Source organism: Halichoerus grypus, chromosome 11, assembly GCF_964656455.1.
Source record: "Halichoerus grypus chromosome 11, mHalGry1.hap1.1, whole genome shotgun sequence".
Taxonomy (NCBI): domain Eukaryota; kingdom Metazoa; phylum Chordata; class Mammalia; order Carnivora; family Phocidae; genus Halichoerus; species Halichoerus grypus.
In genome coordinates, this window is record NC_135722.1 from 24,928,955 (window position 1) to 24,941,721 (window position 12,767).

Below are 12,767 nucleotides of genomic sequence, written 5' to 3' on the forward strand. Positions count from 1 at the left end.
ATTCTGCTCTGGCAAATAGACTTCCTCACTGCTCCTTGGACATGTCAGGAACACATGTCAGGAACCTCAGGACCTTTGCACTTGCTGGTTCCTTCAGTAAGGTATCATTCCCTCTTATCTGCATGGCTCCTTTCCTTAACATCTTTCGGGTCTTCACTGAAATGTTTCCTCCTTATCCCTGGTGAAATTTGCATACATCCCTACACACCCCAGCACTCTCCAGTCCTCTTTGCTCTATATTTCCTTACTACATATCTGATATTTGCTTGTTAGTTTTTGGTTTTTTGTCTGTTTCCATCCAATGAAACATGAACTTCATGAGAGTAGAGGGTTTTTTTTTATCTCTTTCATTTTTCTACCATAGTTTAGTGTCTAGGAAAGTGCCTGGCACATGGTAGATGTTCAATAAATGCTTATGGAATAAATATATGCAAGAATTGCATGCGTTTTGTTCTGTAGACCAACTACATTTCCTCTGAGCCCAGTTTTGGGTAGTTTGTTGAAGCATGAAACATACAATTACAGGCTGGTCTCTGGTTTTTATTAGTGTTTTCTGGGACCCATCAAACAACAACAACAAAAAAAACCCCATACTTTGAAAAATATAATTCTTTCATAAAATAAAAATACTCAGTTTGCATTTCACATAGTTTTAAAGGGCAAGATTTCTGATTTTTTAAAAAAAATAGCGGCAGTAGGATTGTTTCCCACAAATTGTCGACCCAGAAGCCAAATGGGGAGAAAAGCAAGAATTATGCAGATAGCTACAGAAAGATTAATCCCAATTAAGCTAAACTTGTGAGGGCTTATACATTTCAGTGGTTCATAAGGCACAGTCTTGATGGGTTTTTATTAAGTGCTCTATCTCCTATTCCAGAAAAGGCATCCTGAGAACCAATGCTGAAGTTAATTCAGCTCTGATATTGTGATTGCTGTGCTGTTCCTTCTTTCACACCGCATGTATCCATGCAATAGGGTCATGTGGAACATCTCTTACATTCTGTAGAATTAAAGAAGCTCCTCACATAGATGGCTCCATTAAAAAAATGCTTTTTTTAACAATAAAAGAATAAGATAATTGCCTTTCCCTCTTACTATTTTACCTTTTCCTCTATTTTATAGATTTGAAAGACAACACACTTGCAAAATTAAGATCTAACATGCATGACTAACCTTATCAAAAGATCCCTTTTTTCAAAAAGACAAAAATATATATATAAACCAACCCCCAAATACTAAAACTTAGAACTGCTTTACACTTAAATAGCAATGTACATCATATAAACACATTCATAATCTTCATTGGTTGAAACAGTTTAAAGGTCCATTACTGGCTTCTCGTACCAGATAAGTCTCACAGCTCCTAATAAGGCAACAGAATTCTCATCCAACATATCTTGACTTGTGGAACCAAACAACCTGTCTGTTTGGTTTCATTTTAGGACAAGTAGGAAGGCAAAGTAAAAAGTCTCGCAGTAGAATGTTCATCTAATCCATAATATGTTCTTGAAGTTTTGGCCATTGTGCTCTTATTCCAGTGAAGAAATGATTCACATCCCGATTATGGATATGGAGAAGTCTTCCAGAAGACATTCATTCATTAAGTCAACACATATTTATCAAGGACCTAGCCCATGCTAGGTGCTGGGAAACAATATGGATAAGATATAGTCCCTGCCCTCCAAGAGCTTACAGTCTAGCAAGGCAAGAACTTTGAGGAAGAACCAGCATGTTCAAAGGAAAACTCATCACGTGGGTCTGCCCTGTTCAGAAGGCAAGTTCAAGAAGCTGTGGGTGTATGTCTCTGGGATCCAGGACCTTGCTCAAATTTCATCAAGTCACATATCCAGGAGACTCAGATTATGTGCATCTGGTAAAGTCTTAGCAACACATTTCCTGCCTCAGATTCCCATGAAAATGGCAAATTAGAGCCTAAGCCTTGAGAACTCAAGGAGACCAGGTTTAGGGACATTGTGAGCATCCAGCACAGATAAGCTTCTTGAGTGAGAAGCTGTGAGTCCCCAAGAGACTGGGCGGGGCGGGGGGGCGGGGGACGCTTCACCTGATGCTGGCTTATCTCTGGGATTTTGCTGTCCCTTGCAACACTGTGGTGGGAAGTATTCTGTTCACACCCCAAGTTGGCATGGCTCAATTACCTTGAGTTCTCCAAGTCACGAACAGCACATAGAAAATGCATCAACTCAAGCCAAGACAATAGAGAGATATGCTGAGAACTTAATACTCCAGCCTATTTAAGCAGGAACTGGGTGCCAAGAAACCGTCACTTTCAACAAATAGCACAATCTGTTAATTATCTGCAGAACTGTTCCAATCGGTACTCCCCAGATTTACTTACTACCTAGTAGAAATTGCTCGTCGATGGGGAGGGTGCAGAAAGAGCCAAGGCCAAATTGGAGGAATGTGAGAAACTTGCAGGTTTAAGAAGGGTGAGCTCAGGGAAGGATCTAGCCACCCTGGGTGATGAACAGGCAAAGCCAGGGGAGAAAGAGCAGAGAGCGAATTAGCAGACGTCCCTAATAACTCCACACGATTCAGATGCACACAGACACACAAACATTCATGCGTTTACACCGATTCAGATATTTGGATGTTTAATTTGTTCTGAGTGAAACATAGTAAAATGCTGGGAAAGCAAGGTGTGTCTTTTTATGCAGCATGCTTTAGGTCTGTGTTGCTCATTGTTATTTCTCTCAGTTCCCTCAGTAACTGTTACTTGACAACACCAAATAACACCTCTGTGGAGGTGACCAAGCCAGGCAGAAATACAAATGGACTTGGTTGTACCTTCAGAAGATCATCTCACTAAGCTGCCATTCCAAGGTCACCATCCATAATGGTTCTCATTATAATCAGGACAAATTCTTAATTCTTACTTCCAACCTTCTGAATACATTACAAACACTTTGCAACCTCTGACTATGAATTGCTCACCTTCGTTGGGTAAGACACAGTGGTAGGTGCTCCATTCGTTGATGAGATTAGCTGTCTCCCTTCCTGTATTACGGCTCCAGATAGAGAGGCAAAAGGGAGGAGAAAGCCAAGGACATAGGGAGCCAGAAAAAAAAGGTGCAAAAGGGATCTAGGTGTTCAAACCCATTTTCCAAGTGTCTACAGGCTCATGCTCCTCCCAGGCTTCAGGCCCCAGTGACACCAGAACACCCCAGAACAATTCCACTGAAGAAATCCCCAACGTCTTACTGACCGTAGCTCCTGAGCTGAGCTTTCTGTTTCTCTTCCATCTACCTTTCTTTTCTCTGTCTTTAAAAAAAAAAAAAATCCTGTAGACACAAATCTAGGCAACACACCATTCACTTTGGGAGGAGTCCAGATAAGACGGGAAAGAGATTATCCAAAAGAGGAAAGATTTTCCCTGGATCTCTCTCTCTCTCTCTCTCTCTCTCCACTCCCCCCACCCAATTCTTCTCTCAGCATTTCCTTTTGCAATGTAATTTTTACTCTGCTTTGTCATTCTAGTGAAATGTCTTCTATTATAATTCTTGCTATTACTGTGTTTAATTTATCTGACTTTGGCTCTCATCTGGGGTTCGGAACCTCTAGATTTCCCATTTCTAAAATTCCCATTGTCCCTAATATTTTAGAACTTAAAAATTGGTTGACTTTGGAGTCTTGCTTTTACTTCACACTAGGGAATGAAATATCTACACATATTTTCGTTCTGAGAGTAAATCACCATCTTCATCTCAGCAGACTACATCAGTGGTTCTCAATCAAGGACAATTTTGCCCCTCAAGGGAAATCTGGCAATGTCTGAAAATGTCACAACTTTGGGGATAAGAGTGCAGCTGGCCTCCAGTGGGTAAAGGTCACGGATACTGCTAAACATCCCACAATGCACAAGACAGCCAAATAATGCACAACAAAGAACTACTCAGCCCAAAATGTCCATTTTGCTAATCGAGAATCGATGGGCTATAGGAATACAAAAGCAAACTCATCACCACCTCCTTTTTCCCATTTATTTTCGAACAATTGGGATTAAAAACAAGCAAGGTTAGAGCCTCTCTTAAATACCTAGAAGTGAGCAGAGATGGCATTTGAAGATTTTTTCCCGTCATCGAAGAGGGAGGGAGAGAGACAGCATTGGCATCAGGTAAATCATTCTTGAATGAGTAGAAAGCCTTCACCATTATTCTTGCTGATTTAAGCATTGCAAGTCATGTGATTACGCAGTGATTATAGTCCACTTGGATTTTGGAAGTCTTCATGCTCCACTCACTGGCTCCTAAAGGTCAAGTTAAACTTCCCAGCATCCTTGGGTTCATCCTGTCAACCTGAGACCTTGGAGTTCATCCTAGCAACCCCACCCGCCTCTCCTGATGAGGCCACGTGGATGCTCATGCGCAGAGGACACATCACCTTCTCCTAATCATTTTGCATATAAAAACATTTAATGCCCTCTAATTTTTTTTCTTTCTCTTAGCAAGAAGCACAAGGCTACAAATCCTGCTCTTCTTGCAGTGGAAAGGAACTTCACAATAGAGGCAAAAACAAATCACGACCACATACAGCATCATATTTCACAGAAAACTGTGTACGTTTGTTCCCCATATAGGACATACTTCAAAGTAACAAAATAATTTTATCAACTGTAGTGTTCCTTCTTCTGATTAGAAGTGGATGTTTTTCCCCCTCAAGGTACATAAATATCAGAGAAAAGTAGTCTTTGGAATACTTATGTCCAGGAGCTCTTGGCTTGCTATCATTTGGGGAATGTTTGGGTTTGTGTTCAAAGTGTTGGCAGGTTCAGTTTTCATTTTCTCGCCATCCACGTGCATTCTTCCCAAATTTATATACCAGCCTTCGTCCGTCTACACGTTCCAGAATTTCTCTTTTGTAGTAATATCTGTAACAAAGGACATTGCATAAGGTGGCTGGTCAGACCAAGACTGCCAGGGAATTAAGTGGTCATGGTCAGGACTGGAAACTCCTCACCTCATCGCTCGGCTGAGTTTTTCATAGGTCATGCTGCTGTTATTCTTCTTTTTGCCCCATAGCTGGGCCACAGCCTCTGATTTCAAGAACCTGAAGATGCCCTCAGATCGGTCTTCCCACTTGATTAACCCTGGGTTCTTGTCTGGGTTCAGGAGGATATCACGGATGAATTCCCATAAGTGAGTCCCTCGTGGATCTGAGGACAAGTTGGAAAAGGAGTTTATTAGTGGCCTAAGTCACAGCCAAGAAGGGGGAGAGGAAGCATAGAGTTGCAACATCTTCCATCAGGGAGGACATACTCAATTTTCCCCTATCCACCAGCACAGTCAGATCACAGAATCACCAAATATTTTATCTTAAAAAAAAAGGCATTTGAGAACGAACTAGCACAATTTTTCAGTTTATATATCAGGAAACTGAGACACAGAGAATTCAAGTGACTTGACCAAGATCACCCAATTAGCTAGTGGTAAAGCTAAGACCAAGGAATAAGTCTTAGACCTCCTATGCCAGGGGGAATCTCTTTTAATTACTATTGATGAATTGCTCAGGATTCCTTGTCATCTGTCATTTCCCAGAAGAGCAAATTTCAACCACTTTTGTCTAGAACCTCAGCCCGAGTATAGCACTCTCACCCAGCGACTGTGGTTCAGTCAAATGCACATCAACAGGGCTCTAGAACTTTAACTCCTAGAATATATTGGGTCAGGGTCTGGTAGGAGTTGAGGGGGCCAATTTGACAATGAAGCAACTATTGTATTAAGATTAGCAACCAAATCCTACTTGACCCCCACAAGACCTGCGCTACACAACACCTCCTCACCATTTACTGTGCTATGTTTGTTCAATTCTGCGGAACGACATGTAACAATGTCCAAATGATTTCTTTCTGAGCCCTCCCCTCCATGTCTCTGAGAGTTCCTATATTTTCATAAAGTCTTATTACTGGGGGAAAGACAACTTCCAAAGAGCACTGTTGAATATTAAAAGTAAACAGTCCTTTCTTGGAACAATCACTCGACAAAGGTAGTAAAGCCAACAGCCAACAAAAGAAAAAAAGAATACATCTCCGTTTTTACTTCCCATCTTCTGTTCTCATCCATTTTTCTGGAGAGAGGGAAATTGCTAACCTCGTGCCTATCAGGTCTCATTCACTGGGTATCTCAGTTTTAGAACAAACAGCACAGCACAAGGAGGAAATTCCAGTGGATCTCCACTTTGAGAAACTGCAGAGGGGCTTACTTTGCCAGCGAGTGATGCCCCCACTGTCTCACCCTAAACAGGCTGAGGTAAAGAAGTGGAGGTGACAGGCAGAGGCAATATTTGTCTAAAACCTAGTGGCCTCCAGTTACACCCGCCCTGAAGGGAAGGGACAACAGCCATCTGAAAGCCAGCCAACTTACTGTGCTTTTTGGTGTGGGACTTTGCAGGGTGGTCTTGCTCTTTTTTCATCTCAGGTGACTCTGCTAAAAGGAACAATGAGAGCTGCTTAATTTACCCATTTCCTATAGTCATCATTGCCATTCATTCATCCACTCATTTAACCAGTATTTATTGAGCACCTATTACATGCCTGGCACTGTTTGCGTGTGTGGTATATGAGCAAAATAAAACAGAGATGAGAAATACTATGAAGAAAAATCTTGCAGGGTAAGAAATGGGGATAGAAATGTGAAGGTGGGAATAATTTGCAATTAAATATAAGGCGGTCACAGAAGACCTCTCAGAGAAGGGGACCAGAGGATGTGAGGGAGACAGCCAGCCATGCAGAGAGCTTGCAGAAGAATCATCTATGAATAAGAATGCAAAGGCCCTGAGGTCAGTATGTGTTTGGTACATTCACAGAATAGAAGGAAGCCAGCGTGACTGTGAACGAGGGGCAGAGGTTGAGATCAGTAAGGCTTCATGGGACTCTTTTTGGATTTTAGCTTTTATTCTGAGAGAGATAGGAAGCCATTGAAGGAAATAGGTCATTGAAAGAAGGTGTGTGTGTGTGTGTGTGTGTGTGTGTGTGTGCATGTGTGTGGGTTTTCTTTTTACATAATACAAAATGTAAACACTTATAACAAAGAAAAATGGCTTTTAAGCCAGAGGAGTGCCCTTTTTTGGCAAGCAAAGTTACATTTTAATCAGTCTGACAAAGGGGCCATTGACTGGCCTGCGCTCAGTACAGAGGGCCACCAGGGGACTATGGAAACACAGATTAGTTTAACAAATGACTCATTATGGTAACCCTTGTGAGTATCACCAAAGACAAGATGACAGAGGCAGATCTGGTGAAATAAAACTTCTTAAAAAGAAAAATAAATGGTCTGGCAGTGCGTGCGCACGTGTGTGTGTGTGTGTGTGTGTGTGTGTGTGTGTGTGTGTGTGAATGGGCACTTCAGATGTCAGGAAGACCAGGCAGAACTTACCAAAAAATCTCTCAATCAGTAACCCAGCAATTTGAATACAGAGTGGTCTCTAAATGCAAGCCAATCCTGTTAAGAAACTGGGCCAGTAAAATGCATTTCTCAGTGCACAGTACATCAGGGCTTCCTAAGCTAGGGTTCACTGATCCCTGTGTGGCCTTCAAGGACATTACGGATGGACTGAAACTGCATGCAAATGGAGAGCACCCAAGGCATTCATTTCCATTGTCAAGAGTGGTTCATGATTCAAAAAAGTTAGAATAACCATTAGCTCCTAAACAAAATGGTTAATACTGTTTATTGAGCACTTACTATGTACCATGCACTGTGCTCTGCTTTATACATGAATGACCTATTCACTTTACTCAACAACCTTCTGAGGTGGCTACTAGATGATCCAAAGATCTGTGCAGGAGCTGAGACACAGAGAGTTCAGGTGACTTGTCTGAAGTCACACAGCCTGAAAGTGGAGCCACGATGTGAACACACACAATTTGAATCCAAAGGCTTCAGTCACAACCACCACTCGGTGCCAATTCTAGAGACAATGGCACATAAGAGATTTCACAGAAGTCTTCCCTGCCAAGAATCAGGCTCAGGTCTCTAATGCTCAAGTTAGTGGGAAAAAGTAATTCCAACTCAACGATTCTGGATTTCCCAGCATGCGTGGACACATACACTGTCACCTATAAGAGCACCCAGCTCGTCACGGCTCAGCATTCCTGGTGGTTTCTCCACGAGCCAAGGTAGAAGGAGGACAGGGATTTCATAAGCTCTGGTTAGCTGAGAAACCTCTTCTTCGGGCCAAGAATCTCCCTTGGCATTGTCAGCAGGAGGGCCTGCACCTGACTGGGGTTTCTCTGAAATCTGGAAGGGCAAATTCGCAGGAAATGCAAGGAGACTCCACTCTCCCACCTTGTAGGTTTCAGGGTGAGGTTGCAACATCCCATCAGGATGTGACAATATTGCGACAGGTCTGGCACTCACCCCGGTTTCCAAGTGATACATCACTCTGACAGGGCCGTGTTGTTCTGCAGACAAAGAGTGGCATTTACCCAGTAGGCCACAAGCAAAGCTCATTTTCCAAAGGCATCCAGGAGGGATGCAGGGCCATTATTTCAGAGCCAGCGTTGAGTTGAGAAAAACCCAAGGGTTTCTCAGCTTATTGGCCTCCATCACCATTTAAGGGTTCCGAGCTGATATAGAATTAGTTACTGTGGGGGCTAAGGTGCCTTTGTGAATAAGATGGAAACCTTGGACCCTCTCCCCAGAAACATGCACGTATGTGTACACTCATGAGAATCTGTAAACAACTTCAGGGGTTTAGGCTCACTTGACGAGTCCAAGGACTCTATAGACTTAAAGACCCCAGACCAGACAGACCATGAGGGAATGTCCTCTGTGAGATGTCAGCCCTTTACCCAGCCTGGACTTCCATCCAGCTTCAAAGAAAAACCAAAAACAGAGAACAAAATAAATCCCCCAATAAAAATGTTTCCATCATAATATGAAGGAATACGCAGCCAAAGGCAAAAGAAAACTCGGATATCTTCCAGCCTCCTCTTCCTGTCCCCAGTGTGTGTGGGCAAGCTGTGGAATCACGGACCTGCCTTCGCACTAAAGTCTTTTGATGTGAAACCTCACTTTAATATGATGGCCTCTCCCCTTGTGTCTTCCCCTCACCCTAAAATAAAAGTCAAAACCTTTGAAGTTAGCCGTGTGGTTAAGTGATTCATTCTTGTAAAATAATGGCTCGCTCTGGGGAAGTCGTCCGGCTCGGCTTTCTCTCGCTCTGCTCCCAGACACCTCAGGCCAACGTCCAGTCTGGGCAAGGGGAGCACCGAGCCACAGGTTTATGACGCAAGTTCCAGAGCGTGACTTCAGCTAAGCTGCTTCGCAAGAAGCGAAGATTAGAAGCATTTGCATGTGATTCAGCTGTGAGCCATTTCTTTACAGGATATACAAATGTCAGTGTTATAATAGACCATGCCACCCTAGCTCTAGGCTTGACAAGTCAGTGAATAAACACATCAGGCCCGAGTTGGCGTGACTGGCTCGAGGACTATCGGGCAGATCAGGAACACCGGCAGCAGCCATTTTGTGAAATGGGCAGATGACAGAGGAATCAAAACAAAGCCCGCTTCCCCACCTGGGTTTATCACAGAGGGCATCAGTTTATGTGGAGCCTCGCCTTCGCTTGGCTTGTAACTTGCATTAAAACATAGAAAGACATTTAACTGCACTCAGTTTCATGGGAACTTGAAATCTAAAGACTCAGATAAATGACGAAGGTCCTTTTTTAGGGGGGTGGTGTTCTGGTCCCATCCAGTAGAGATTAAACCTCTCCGGAAGGAATGGACCCAGGCAAAGCTGTAATTAACTATCCCTCTGGAAGGCTGGGGGATAGTTAATTACTCCAAAGAAGCTGCCAGCCCCAGATGCTGAGTGGATTCTATCAGTAATAATTCTGGTAGAGGTCCTGGATTGTTTCACCGTGTTCCAAGCAAAGGATCAGAATGGGCGACAAAGGAATCCAGGATCGGGATGCCTGGGTGGCTCAGTCGGTTAAGCCTCTGCCTTCAGCTCAGGTCATGATCCCAGGGTCCTGGGATCGAGTCCCACATCGGGCTCCTTGCTCAGCAAGGAGCCTGCTTCTCCCTCTGCCTGCCTCTGTCTCTCTCTCTCTCTGATAAATAAATAAAATCTTTAAAAAAAAACAAAAAAAACAAAGGAATCCAGGATCAAGGGAGGTAAAGGAGTGCAGATCTGTAAAGCCCATTTTAAGGATTATTCAAAAATGGAATAAGGAGTTCCCTATTGCTGCAAATATGAAAGCAGAACTGGCCCCTATGGATTGTGAGATTCTAGAAGGTAAGTCAGGATACAGAAGAGAGAAGGGCGGCCAGGCTGTGAGGGCAGGAGAGCTGGGACTATGGCTTTTATGTTTTCCAGGTGCTTCAGGACCCCCGAGGCTCAGGAAGTGATCGGTGCTAGTTTATTCTCAGCTGCAATCTTCTGCCATAATCCAGAGACCCAACTGGAAGAACACGGGAGGCATCACCTTACAAGGTGTGAGGAAGTCAGAGTGTGACCGGGTGGTTTCCTCGGCTCTGAAACCGTCGGTCTTGACTGGGTGGCAATGATTGCTACAGAAATGTTCCCCTGATTGGCTCAGTTCCCCCAGAATGGCAAACCCACTGCAGAGCCTTTCCAGTATCTGATCTGTTTCCTAAGCTGAACAAATACTGAGAGTGACACATAATGCTGTGCCCGTTGGGGGAGGGGGAAGTCAAGAAATGAATTGGCCTCCGTCCTTAACCTCAGTTCCAGAGGCACTCACACTGGCTACCAGCCCTGCTTCATTCAAGGGGTTTGACCTGAGCAAAACCTCAAACCTCATTATTTCGGTTCTTAAAAACACACTGAACAAAATCAAAAACAAGGGGAGGTTTCGGGGGAGGAGAGGCTGTGTGATTCCAAGTTCTTTCACAAGCACACATTTAAATCCCAATTCTGAAGATGCCCCAACTTCAATTCCAGGAAAAGAGCAATTGCCTCATGACAAGTCTAAGCTCCAAATTTCATAGACCCAAGCAGTTTTACAAATTCTCACCCAGGTCGAAACCCTCTCTTCACCTCCCCAGTGCACTCACGCTCACAGGACACGTGCCAAAATGCCTCTTTGTAAGGGGAGGGGAAATTATCATCTGAAAGCCCCTCTCTGGACTCCCAATGGACCACCCCTCTCAGGAGAACCTTGACTTGGAGTCAAGGATAGCCTCCCCTCTGGTTGCATCCAATTTTAACCGAACACAACTAACGTGAGCATAATTCATACAGTACAGGTGGTCTGACTAATCAGAGAGTCCCAATGAGCCATTAGGGTCAGGCTTAAAAGCTGATCTGTGATAGCCAGGGTTCTAGAAATTTCCGACAGCTACCCCACTACCCAGAGATCATCACTGCAGGTTCACTGACCTCTGAAGGTCACTTTTAGATATTCTTTCCCTAAAGTCAGACATAGTTTGTTGAAAATTAAATACAGCTTCTTCCCCCATAAGTATACCCAAGTCAAAACAGTTTTATCAGATAATTTCCCAAGAGCAAGCTTCTGCTGAAAGGAGTTTTTGTTGTCACAAGAGAGTGACTTGGTTTCCCAAGAGACCAACAGTTTTCCCAGAGGCTTCCTTGCTGGTCATTTTCAATGTATAAATATTGGCTCAAAAGCAGACCTTTTAAAAAGAATAACTCCCTTCCTTTCCTAGTCTTTTAACAAGAAAGACTCCAGCAAAGTAGAAACGCAGGGTGTTGTAATTCTCATTAATTCTTAGTAAGCACTTGCAAGAGGCACCCTCAGCCCCTGATATCAGGACAACTTACCGACAGGAAGGTGACCCGTGCTTGTCATGGAGATCTGGGCCCGACAGAACGTCTTGCTGTCCAACAAATCTGCAGCAATGAAATGATAAATGACATTAAGAGCCCTCTCTTACAACATAACTTTGTGGCTGTTAGAAAACAGAATAAGAAGAATGTCAAAGGCCCGTCAGTGTCGGGGAGTTAGTTACCTACTGTGCTACCAAAGTTGGTGTCATATAAATAGTTTTCTTCTTTCCATGTGTTCATGATGGAAGGGTCTACAAAAGACAGAAAATGGGAATGGTCAGCAATCATCTTTCCCCGGGTGATGAGTTTGCCCTTTCTAACTCACTGCTCATCAGAGAGGTGCTGGACCTCGTGGGTGGTCCTCAGAGAGAAAGGATAAGATTGGACTTCTACCACATGCTACTTTATAAGAATGTTAACTCCTTTTTCTTCCAGCGTCCTAACGGAAATGGGCTTTGTTATGGCCCCAACTCTGTGTGTTCTACACCTGCTGCCTCTTCAGGGCAGTGAGGGAATACTGTTGTGAGACCCTGTCCTAGGCCCATGCTTTGGCTTCCTGGGAATTTTCCCATAGCAGGGGGTGGGCTCAGGAGCCTGGCATCGTCTTGCATGCTACTGTGTAATCAGCAGAGTATTTTTACATTGGAAAAAGAAATTGTTAAGGACAAATAATTCCTAATTAATGAGCGTCGTTTCCTAGAAATATCTTCCTGGGAGAATTAATGTTTCTTTCAGGAAAGTCTAGTCATTCTTTATCACGGTGTCTTCATGGCTAAAATTCCGGAAGCTCCCCTTCCAGTGGGGTGACAGCCCCCTCCCTTCAGGATTTCTCCAATTAATGTAAGGGGTGACACAAAATTCTCAAAATAAAACAGAGGAGAAGGAGAAGAGAGTGTCACCAAAGCAAGCAAACAACTTTTCAGAGTGAGGTCCCATTGCCTCGTCTCTGAGAAGAAGTGTGCACCCTCTGCCCCCCACCCCACCCCTGCAGCGTGC

At 43.7% G+C, this 12,767-nt stretch overlaps 1 protein-coding gene across 4 annotated transcripts in view; it reads right to left on the reverse strand.

The window, feature by feature from the left end:
- Positions 1 to 524: 524 nt before the first annotated feature.
- Positions 525 to 12,767, reverse strand: part of EHF (ETS homologous factor) — a 41,631-nt gene continuing 29,388 nt past the window's right edge. For 3 of the 4 annotated variants that reach the window (XM_036107000.2, XM_036106976.2, XM_036106983.2), the window contains 5 exons: positions 11,954 to 12,022; positions 11,766 to 11,834; positions 6,378 to 6,440; positions 4,975 to 5,170; positions 525 to 4,885 (listed from right to left, as the gene is read on the reverse strand). In XM_036107000.2, coding sequence (XP_035962893.1) covers positions 4,786 to 4,885; positions 4,975 to 5,170; positions 6,378 to 6,440; positions 11,766 to 11,834; positions 11,954 to 12,022 — 497 coding nt within the window. In that variant the 3' untranslated portion in view covers positions 525 to 4,785. The remainder of the gene's footprint in view (positions 4,886 to 4,974; positions 5,171 to 6,377; positions 6,441 to 11,765; positions 11,835 to 11,953; positions 12,023 to 12,767) is intronic. The other variant, XM_036106989.2, reaches the window with a different exon arrangement.